Genomic DNA, 11673 nt, shown 5'->3' on the forward strand with positions numbered 1-11673 from the left:
AACAACAACAAAACAGGACTCAAAATAGCTGGAAGGTGGTTGTCAAGGCTCCATTGCTCAGCAGTGCTGGCCAGAGAAGGCAGAGCGTCTCTTCCATGTAGGGGAGCTGAGGCTAAGGCCATTTTCCTCTACAATATTCTGATTTCACTGGAGTTAGTTTCGGGGTGTGGAGTTAAAGCCTTGAGAAATGTACAAGGCCCTGGCATCAGTCTCCAGCATTGCAAGAAGAAAAACTTGGACCCCATGAGAAGCCCCTAGCTCCTTACCTGCACAGGTGGGGGCCCTTGAGGCATTGGCTGGTCCAGGGATGTAAAGGCTGACATGGCAGACATGAGCACATCATCGCTCACCAAGATGTTCCCTTGCACCAGGGTCTGGATCAGTGGGGATGGGGGCACTGTGATGTATGTGGAGATCTGAGCAAGAGAAGGAAGGCATGTCTGAGGCTCTATGAGGAAGCTGAGAGGTGACGGGAAAAGACCTAAATTCACCTGGTGCTGGTGGCGCACGCCTTTAATCCCAGCACTAGGGAGGCAGTGGCAGGTCAAACTCTGGGTTCGAGGCCAGCGTGGTCTACAGAGTGAGTTCCAGGATAGTCAGGGCTACACAGAGAAACACTTTCACAGGAAAAAAAATAGTAATAAAAATAAAAATACCTAAGTTCAAACCACACATAGGGGTCTACACCCGAAATCCTAACACTTGGGAGGCCTGAGGATTTCTGGGAGTTTGAGGCCAACTTATTACACAGTAGGCTTTTGACTTGCCTGTGCTACAAAGGAAGATTGTGTATCAAAAACAAAAGCAAGGGGCTGGAGAGATGGCTCAGAGGTTAAGAGCACTGACTGCTCTTCCAGAGGTCCTGAGTTCAATTCCCAGCACCTATATGATGGTTCCCAAATATCTGTAACTCAAGCTCCAGGGGATCTGATGCCCTGTCCTGATCTCCAAGGGCATCAAGCATGCAGGCAAACACTCACATAAAAAATGAATAAATCTAAAACACACACACACACACACACACACACACACACACACCAGGTTCTGGAGTCATTCCACTCTGTCACTCCCTGTCACTTGACTCTTGGTGACCACTCTACATCTCTGAGCCTCCAATTAGTCCAATGAGGAGGGGTCGCCTCTCTCAGAAAGGCATGGACTTTTGTTCTGACAATCACACTCCTGGCATCTGTTGTGGGGAGCACTCACAGCCTCCACGGAGCGGCCCACAGGGGTAAAGGGTAGTCAGTCTAGGTCTCGCTCCTCAAGACTCTCCAGCGGCTCCTACATCTACGTAAAAGCCCGCAGGGACCACACGACCTGATCCTCCCCTGACGCAGCCCAGCCACTCTGCCATCCTTGTAGCCCCTGGGACACCTGGGTACACTTCTACCTCAGGGCCTTTGCACCTGCTGGCCCTGGAATACTTTTTTTATATGTGCACCATATTCTCTCACTTTTCAGGGTGGTGGTGGTGGTTTTGAGACATGGTTTCTCTGTGTAGCCTTGGCTGTCCTGGACTGGCTCTGTAGACATTCTCTCACTTCTTGTTTGTTTGTTTGTTTTTTCGAGACAGGGTTTCTCTTGTAGTCCTGGCTGGCCTGGACTTTGTAGACCTGGTTGGTCTCGAACTCAGAAATCTGTCTGCCTCTACCTCCCAAGTGCTGGGATTAAAGGTATGTGCCACCATGCTCGGCTTCTCTCACTTCTTAAATGCCATTTCTTCAAAGTTCTACCCCAAATAGCATATATAATACAATATGGCAAAATCTCCCACCCATTTCAGCATTTAATAGACAGAGAAAAGCATAACTGATTTATTTAAAAATTTAATTTTGGAAGCTCAAGGACAATTTAATAGTGCTTAAAAGAAAACCGCTCAGGGCAAGCAAAGTGTAAATTTCAGCCATTGAATACATTTCCTCTTTGGAGGAAAGAAGAGGAAAACAAAGGAAACACACCACTTAAGTCAGCCCAGAGATCCGACACATGGCAAACAAGCAGCCGCCCGGTGGGGAAGCAAGCAAGAATAAGGAACCCCCAAAGTGTTGGGGGCCTCAGGTGTTAGGGAAAGCACACTTGAAAAAGAGATTGGATGAAATAAAAAAAAGTTATGCTTTTCTGAATGATTTACAAAAGTGGGCAGACTTAGGAAAATACATTACTGCCACCTGGAAAGATGTAGCCCAGGGTGGCCTTGAACTCTTGACCCTCCCGCCCCAGACTCCCCGTGTTAGGATCACAGGTATACACCACTATGTCCAGCAAAACATGCCTATCTTCATGCATTTGTGTCCTATCCATTTGTCCAACTCGATACCCGTGGATACTTCTCCTGTTCTGCCCTCCAAGACTCAGTGCAGTGTGTGGAAAGAGCTGCGGAAGGAATCACCGAGCAAGGCAATGAATGACTACCTGGCGGTTGGCAGGAGGCGGGGCCTGCTGGACGGCGGCAGGTGCTGCTGAGGGCGTGTAGATGCTGTTGGCGGCCAGGGAGACTGTGGCCAGGGCGGGGGCATTCCCCTGGCACTGTTCACGTTTATGGGTCATAAAGGCCGGCAGTGAGTTGAACTGCTTCTTACACTTCCCGCAGAGAAAGATGTCCTCGTCATCTGGGGCCAGGCCAGGAGTTGAAGAAGCCACCCATGGAGTAATGAAAACAGCAAGAATGAGTCAGGGGGAAATCACAGCAAAGAAGTGGAGGATCGCAACAGGCCTCAGAGCCGCAAGTCCGAAGACACTGATGACTTGCTATGTGGGGTCAAGCAGCAATGATGTGCTTCCTAGGAATGTTCAGGAAGAGCCAGCCACGTGCAGCCAGGTATCACATAATTTGAAATATGGAAACGGTGCAGTGACTTCACTTCCAAGTGGAGAAATACAGACTCTATTCTCACAGAATTGACTCACCAGTCTCCAGCCCCTTCCTCAGGCCTCTGCATCCACTATTCCCCCACCTGGGTGCATCTCAGATTAACTTATTCTGCAAGGCTCAAAGTCTTCTTTACTTATTTGTATTTTTGGGTTTTTGGTTTTAGTTTCTTTTGGTTTGGTTTTGACAGGGTTTCTCTGTGTAGCCTTGGCTTTGTAGACCAGGCTGGCCTTGAACTCACAAAGATTCGCCTGCCTCTGCCTCCCGAGTGCTGGTATTTATTTGTATTTTTTAAAGTGTGTGTGTGTGTGTGTGTGTGTGTGTGTGTGTGTGTGTGTGCGCGTGTGTGTGTGTGTGTGTGTGTGTGAGTTGTGTCTATGCACATAAGTGCAGTGCCCTTAGAAGCCAGAAGAGGGCAACAGATCTCCTGGAGCTTATGTGTGTGCTGGGAACAGAACTCAGGTCCTTTGCAAAAAACTCTTAACTGCTGAGTCAAGACCCCTGCCCCCAGGAAGTCTTCTCTTTTTTTGTTTTGTTTTGTTTGCTTGTTGAGACAGGGTTTCTCTGTGTAGCCTTGGCTGTCCTGGACTCACTTTATAGACCAGGCTGGCCTCAAACTCACAGAGATCCGCCTGCCTCTGCCTCCCGAGTTCTCTCTTGTTTTAGATTAGGGGTTTTGGGTTTTGGGGGGGCGGTTCTTTTTTCCCTCCGAGATAGAGTTTCTCTGTGTAGCCTTGGCTGTCCTGAACTCGCTTTGTAGACCAGGCTGGCCTCGAACTCGCAGAGATCCGCCTGCCTCTGCCTCCCCAGTGCCACCATGCCCAGCGCACTGAGCCATCTTACTGACCTCAGAATCTTCCATTTCCTATATACAGCAATAACTAAGGCCAAGTCCTGAGCACTCTCACAAGTTTCTTATGAGGTAGGTAAGATAATTATCCCCGTTCTACAAATGTTGAAACTGAGGCTAAGCCATGGTGGTGCACACCTTTAATCCCAGCACTCAGGAGGCAGAGGCAGGAGGATCGCTGTGAGTTCGAAGCCAGCCTGGTCTACAAAGTGAGTCCAGACCCTGCCTCGAAAAACCAAAAAAAGAAAAAGGAAAAGAAACTGAGGCTAAACTGCCTACCTAGGATAAACTAAGAACTATGGGAATAAGAACCTAAACCTTGGGGCTGGAGAGATGGCTTAGAAGTTAAGAGCATCGTCTGCTCTTCCGAAGGTCCCGAGTTCAATTCCCAGCAACCACATGGTGGCTTACAACCACCTGTAATGAGATCTGGTGGCTTCTTGTGGTAGACAGGCACACGTGTGGGCAGAATACTGTGTAAATAATAAATAAATCTTAAAAAAAATAAAAAGAACCTAAACCTTACCAAGAGGTGAGTTCAAGGCTAGCCTCATCTATATACCAAGGCCAGACACAGGTGCCTGGTGAGAACCTGTGTCATTGTTATCATCACCATCATCGTCATTTATTATAATATAATGATATTTTATTATTATTTGCACCCAGGCATAATTTCTGTGTGCCTAGAGTGATTCCTAGGTACTCAGAAATGTTTGTAAGCAGAAGTATGTGGACTAGGAATTTAAGGCCATCATCTTTTTTAAAAAATATTTATTTATTTATTTATTTATTTATTATGTATACAGTGCTCTGCCTACACATAAGGTCCAGAAGAGGGCATCAGATCACAGTATAGATGGTCGTGAGCCACCATGTGGTTGCTGGGAATTGAACTCAGGACCTCTGGAAGAGCAGACAGTGCTCTTAACCGCTGAGTCATCTCTCGAGCTCTAAGGGTATCATCTTTAAATAGCAGGTTTAAAGACAGCCTAGGTTTTATGAAACTTGTTCTCGAAAAAAAAAATTTTAAGTTACAAACAAATGAATAAAGACTTATATGAGGACTTCTGGAGAAGCCCTGCCTCGTTAGGTGTCTGACACATAAACTGGAAAGAACTATGTTGTCTCTTTCTATAAGGGAAGCTGAGGCATGTCTTCCAGAGCCCAGGGTGCAGGCCTCAGGGCTCCTGGGCACTCCCAACGATGCTGCCAGACAGCAACACTCTCTAAGCCGTGGACAGGGAAAGGCATGACCCGGAAGGTGCAGGCAGGAGAAAGGGAGCCAATTCAGACACCAGAGGACAGTCTGGGGGCCACAAAGGCAGCTCCCTTCCATGCCCCACAAACCTCACACGCTCTGCAGGAGGAGGCAGTTGGCCTCTAGTGACAGGGCAGATACTCACCCAGTGGCTGGATGGCAGGTGGCGCACTGACACTTTGCCCGGTGGGATCAGGCACTGGCCCTTGGCCATCCAGCAGTGACTGGACGGCCAGAACAGTCTGATTGTCCATTCCTGAAACAGGAAATGCAGGCGGTGAGGAAGTGGGCCTAGCTAGCTCCCACTCTAATTTCTAAGATCTGCCACAAACAACCCAAGATGTGTTCTACTTCACTGCCACAGATTCCAAGACGTGCGGCTGTGAAGAGACGCCATGATGAAGGCAGCTCTTGTAAAGGACCACATTTAACTGGGGCTGGCTTACAGTTTCAGAGATTTTAGTGCATTCTCATCATATGGGAAGCATGGCAGCTTCCAGGCAGACATGGTGCTGGGGGAGGAGCTGAGAGTTCCACATCTTGATCCACAGTCAGCAGACGCTGGGCATGGCTTGAGCATGAGACCTCAAAGCACACCCCCACAGTGACACGCTTCCTTCAACAAGGCCACACGTCCTAACAGTGTCACCCTCTATGGGCCAAGCATTCATACCCATGAGCCTGTGGTGGCCATATATATTCAAACGACTACATAGAGTCTACACAGCACTAGAACAGCTAGGTAGGGCTAAAGCAGCGCTTCTCAACCTTTCTAATGCCGTGACCCTTTAATACACTTCCTGATGTTGTCGTGGCCCCCAACCACAAAATTATTTCCAATGCTACTTCATAACTGTAGTTTCGTTACTGTTATGAATCATCATATATTTTCCAATAGGCTTAGGCAACCCCTGTGAAAGGATCAGTTGACCCACAAAGGGGTAGAAAGATTCTGTGTCCAAAAAAAAAAAAAAAAAGCTTTTAAATGAAAGCTTTGGGCTGGAGAGATGGCTCAGAGGCTAAGAGCACTGGCTGCTCTTCCAGAGGTCCTGAGTTCAATTCCCAGCAACCACATGGTGGCTCACAACCATCTATAAATCTTTTTTTTTTTTTTTAATCTTTAAAATGAAAGCTTTTTGCTGGGCAGTGGTGGCACATGTCTTTAATCCCAGCACTCAGGAGGAAGAAGCAGGCAGATCTCTGTGAGTTCAAGGCCAGCCTGGTCTACAGAGTGAGTCCAGGACAGCCAGGGCTACACAGAGAAACCCTGCTTGAAAACTAAAAAACCCAAACCAAACCAAAAAAAGAAGAAGCTTCTAGAAAGATCACTTGCCTACTCTTTTTTTTTTAATAGGATCTCACCCTAATAGCTCAAGCTGTCCTTGAACTCATTATGATCAGATAAATTGGTCTTGAGTTCATCATCGTGATCCTCCTGCCTCAGCCTCCAAGTATTGGAATCCAACAGAGGTGTGGCATCTCCACAACCAGTTTTATGTGGTGTCTGTGATTGAGCCCAGGTGATTGGTACGTGCTAGGCAGGCATTCTACCACCTGAGCTGTACCCTCCAAGCAAGAGATTTATTTGCACCCCAGTTCCTGTGGAGATCCGAGAACAACTCTTAATGAAGTTAGTTTTCCTTTTACCTTCATGCGGGATCCAGAGATCCAGCTCAGACCCTAAGGGTGGCAAGGGCCTTTACCCGCGGAGCGTCTTGCTAGCCCCCAAGATGTCTTAAGAGCTGCCTATGCCCTTCTTAACCTGCCCTCACTCGGCTTCCTAGAGCAAGGGCCCGGAAGTCCACACACCTTTCCTGGTCCTGAACATAAGCTCTAGGGATTGGGTGAAAAGAGTTGGAAAGGGGAGCTAAGAGCATGTCTCGCTGGCAGGGCACATGTTTAGCATGGACAGAGGTACAGTCCCTACCTACCCTGTAGTGGATGTAAACATGCTTGTGTTTTGATCCCACATATGGGATGTGAAACAGATTTGTGTGAGGGTGTGCTGTGTTTCTCCGCTGGAAATAAGACTTTTGAGAGAACACATGGTGTTTGTCCACTAGAAGAGGAACTGCCTTTTTGGGGGGCTTGGTCTTTGCCAAATGATAGACATCAGAGGACGTACCCTGAGAGGGGATATATATTCATGAGCCCCAAAACAAGAAGTTTGGCTTTTTTGGCTTTTTGGTCTTGGCTTAATTTCCTTTTGTTGGCTGTTCATCACTCCACTTCAAGACACTCCTAGAGAGAACCACTCCAGAAAACACTTGGAGGTTCCGGCTGCTGCTCTGCGTTCCAGCTGCTGCAGTTGCGGTCACCTTTGCTGAATTGCTGGTTTGCTGTTTAACAGGTCTGCTGGAATCCTGCCAGCTAGGCCAGTGTAATCGCTCCAAGGAACTGAGTCTAGAGAGGTCTGTTTCTTCTGTTCCCATTAACTTTTCTCTCCTATCTAGGGCAGGTGGGTTGGAAGGGAGCTATAAGCATTAAAGAACCTCCCAATAAAGTAGGTTTGAAAAAAGTCAAAGCCTACACTACCCTATCCTGAAAAAAAAAAGTGAGAATTCTTTTGGGTTTGTGTGAAGCTTGCACACAGTCAAATCACAGCCCAGACCACCCTCCTCTGTACTTTCTTTCTTTCTTTTTTTCTTAAGAGTTATTTATTTATTATTATATATACAGTTCTCTGGCTGTATGTACACCTGCAGGCCAGAAGAGGGCAGCAGATCACATTATAGATGGTTGTGAGCCACCGGGTGGTTTCTGGGAATTGAACTCAGGACCTCTGGAGGAGCAGTCAGTGCCCTTAACCTTTGAGCCATCTCTCCAGCTCCTCTGTACTTTCTTTAATAAACAAACAATTCTGTAGTTCTTGGAGCCATTGCTGGACCCCAAATCACATAGTCTTTGGAAAGCCCATTACTTGTCCTCTTACCCCCCCACCCCCCAAGTCTCCTTGCATTCTTTGCTTTCATCTCTCTCCCTTCAACATCAAATATCTGCTGTTGAATCTTCAAAGTATCTGCCTGTGCCCACCATCTTCTTGCTTATCTTCCAATCTTAGACCACCTAACAGTGTCGGACACAACACGCCCCTCCCCATCCCTGGCTCCAGCCCCACCCTTTTGGATCGCTTCTGCTTTGCTGGGGGTCTTTCTTTACAGTCTCCTCCTGCCCACCTGCAAACGCAGCTGTTTTGAGTTCTCTCCGTGTGGATTTGGAGGGATTCCTTCTATTTGGATTTCACCTCCTACAATGTCCACAGTGGACTTATTCCCCCGATCTAGTTCTCTAGCTCAGGAGGCACAGACCTGAGGTCCACTCTTTCCTGAACTGCTTCTGTTAAACCCTTTCCTGTTCTTAGGTTTTGTATGGAGTCAGGTAGTTCAGGAGGACACTGAGATGAAAGCTAAGTAGTTGTATTATTATTATTTTATTATTATTATTATTATTATTATTATTATTATTATTATTATTATTATTACTACTACTACTACTGCTACTACTATATTAGGTTTTTCATATATATATATATATATATATATATATATATATATATATATTGTATACAGTATTCTGCCTGCATGTACACCTGCAGGCCAAAAGAGGGCACCAGATCTCATTGTGGATGGTCATGAGCCACTATGTGGTTGCTGGGAATTGAACTCAGGACCTCTGGAAGAGCAATCAGTGCTCTTAACCTCTGAGCCATCTCTCCAGTCCCTTTATTAGGTTTTTCAAAACAGGGTTTCTCTGTGTAACAGCCCTGGCTGTCCTAGACTTCCTTTGTAGACCAAGCTAGCCTCAAACTCACAGAGATTCACCTGCCTCTGCCTCCCAGGTGCTGGGATTAAAGGCATGCACCACCACTGCCCAGCAATTAGAAGAGTTATTAAAGCCATGGACAGAGGGACAACTACATAGTGGGGGCTCTGAGGAGACTCCAGGCACAGACAGCAAGGTGTCCTGTCTGAAGAGAAGCAGAGCCCATGCATGCATCCCATGGATCAGAAGTGGGTATGTTCTCATGTCCTTTGGGGATTGGGGGAGGAGATTTACAGCAAGAGCCTGAGCCAGGTGCTTTGCTTCCCAAGCCGGAGTCAGGGAAGAGGCTGGGGAGTAGGATGTGCCTAGTGCCAAAACCTTAACATCAACACCCTTTGATGTTCCCTCACTTTCCCAATGGAGAAACCCTGTCTGCAATGTCCCGGTACAGCAGCCTAGAGAGCTGCTCTAAAGCATTGGCTATTTTTTTTTAACGCGCACGCGAGTGCATGTGTGTGTGTGTGTGTGTGTGTGTGTGTACTTGAGGAGGTGAGAGCAGTGTCAGTTCCTGGAAGTTGGATTTCTAGGTCCCCAAAAGCACCAAACTAGACCACTTCATAGGTAGAAGGCAGTTTATTGGGGGGGGGAGGGGGCAGACTCTGCTGGGCTGTGTCAGCAGCAGCCTGGTGGGGAAGCAAGTGGATTTTGTGACAGCCCGCAGGATGGGGGTCCTTGAGCTGATGGATGCTGTTGGGGTCAAATGGGAACTAGGTGCACTTTGCCCCATCAGTTGACCATCAGAGGCAGAGACAGGAAGTAGTGGCTTTCCTGACAAACAGAAAACCTAGGGAATGCTGAGCTTATATTTCTGTTTCCCCAGTAAGAATCTCCCTGTTAGAGGGAACAAAGTAGGAGAAGGAGCACAGAGAGAAATAAGGGTGGAGATCAGACCTGGGGAGAGAGAGCCGGGGCGGGAGGACAAGAAGCCTGCAGCGACAAGAGAAACTGTGGGCTGGGGCATCTCTGTGACAAGCTGGAGACCTAAGTCAGGATAGGCCTCCGGGAGGATATGAGGGGGGCTCCAGCTGAGACTCCTAGCAGCAGGAGACACAGACACTGAAGGGGCTGCCTTCTAACTAGACAAGACTCCTAGTGGAGGGAGAAGAACGCCAACCCATCCACGAAAAATTTCCATCCAAAACTTACCCTGCCTACGAGATGCACAGGGATAAAGATGGAACACACAGAACAGAGACTGAGGGAAATGTCCAACCCAAGACCCACCCCGTGGAAGAGAGCCAGCCCCTGGTACTATTAAGGATGCTCTGCTACGCTTGCAGACAGGGGCCTCACAGAGTCGTCCTCTGAGAGGCTCCACCCAGCAGCGTTTGGAAACACATGCTGAGACTCACAGCCAAACACTGGGTGAAGTAGCTGGGTGTTGGTGGCGCACGCCTTTAATCCCAGCACTTGGGAGGCAGAGGCGGGCGGATCGCTGTGAGTTCGAGGCCAGCCTGATCTACATAGGCAGTCCAGGACAGCCAGGGCTACATAGAGAAACCCTGTCTCAAAAAAAAAAAAAAAAAAAAAAAAGGGTGGGGGTGGGGGGAAGGGTAAAAGGACCTAGAGGTGACAAGAGCTCTACAAGCAGATCACTAGAGCCACGCAGGGCCCAGAGGGGCTTGTGGAGTCTGAAGCACCACCAAGGACCATGCATGGACTGGACCTAGGTCCTCTACATAGATGTAGCCAATGGGCAGCTCAGGCTTCCTGTGGGCCCTCTAGGAAGGGGAATGGGGCTCTCTCTGACATGGACTGTGTTGCCTGCTTCTTGAACACTTCTTCCCCCTGGCAGGAATATCTTTGCAAGGCCATAAGGGAAGAAGATGAGCTCAGTCCTGATGTGACTTGATGAGCTGGGGTGGGTGGGGAAGGGGGGTCCCCTTTTCTGAGGAGTAGGGGTGAGGGGAGAGAGGGTGGGGCTGGGAGAAGAGGAGGGAGGGGGTACAAGTGGAATGTAAAGTGAATAAATAAATTATTAATTTAAAAAAAATCTTTCTGTATACCCAAAACCCCAGACTGTCATCTTATGATACTAGCATCAGCACTGTCATTTTGGGGCCTCCTTTGTGACGTATCAGCAGGTAGTTGCTGCCTGATATAGGTGCTGAGAATCAAACTTAGGTCCTTTGCAAAAACAATACACATACTGGGTAGTGGTGGCGCACGCCTTTAATCCCAGCACTGGGGAGGCAGAGGCAGGTGGATCTTCGTGAGTTCGAGGCCAGCCTGGTCTGTAAAGCAAGTCCAGGACAGCCAAGGCTACACAAAGAAACCCTGTCTCCAGAGGGAAAAAACAAACAAACAAAAGAACACACACTCTTAACTACTGACCTCTTCTCCCTAGCCCCACTGGCTACATTCTAACACTACATTTTTATAGTGATATTATGTAAACCTATGTTTTTTAGTCTTGGTGCAAGTGCTCATAGAATTCTTTTTAAAGGATTCATTTATTTTTATCATATATATATATATATATATATATATATATATATATATGAGTATTTTGTTTGCATGAGTGTATGTGTAATAAGTAGAAGAGGGTGTGAGATCTCCTGGAACTGGTGTTAAAAAAAACAAAAAACAAAAAACTGGTCAGCCACCATGAGGGGGCTGTGAACCTGTGAACCAGGGCTCTCTGGAAGTACTCTTAACCTCTGAGCCATGACTCTAGCCCCAGATTATTATTATTTTTTCTCTAGAAAGGATTTCTCTGTTTAGCCTTGGCTTTTGGCTGTCCTGGACTCACACTGTAGACCAGGCTGGCCTCGATCTCACAGCGATCCGCCTGCCTCTGCCTCCCGAGTGCTGGGACTAAAGGTGTGCGCCACCACGCCCGGCTTAGCCCCAGAAGTGTTACTCGTAACT

At 47.7% G+C, this 11673-nt stretch overlaps 1 protein-coding gene across 3 annotated transcripts in view; it reads right to left on the reverse strand.

Moving 5' to 3' along the window:
* ZNF341 (zinc finger protein 341) overlaps positions 1 to 11673 on the reverse strand; it is a 39419-nt gene that overhangs the window by 23939 nt on the left and 3807 nt on the right. For all 3 annotated transcript variants that reach the window (XM_084775761.1, XM_084775760.1, XM_084775762.1), the window contains exons 2-4: positions 5126 to 5236; positions 2416 to 2612; positions 267 to 416 (exon numbers count right to left, since the gene is read on the reverse strand). In XM_084775761.1, coding sequence (XP_084631887.1) covers positions 267 to 416; positions 2416 to 2612; positions 5126 to 5236 — 458 coding nt within the window. The remainder of the gene's footprint in view (positions 1 to 266; positions 417 to 2415; positions 2613 to 5125; positions 5237 to 11673) is intronic.

This window comes from Acomys minous (genome assembly GCF_964271855.1).
Source record: "Acomys minous genome assembly, chromosome: 3".
Lineage (NCBI taxonomy): Eukaryota > Metazoa > Chordata > Mammalia > Rodentia > Muridae > Acomys > Acomys minous.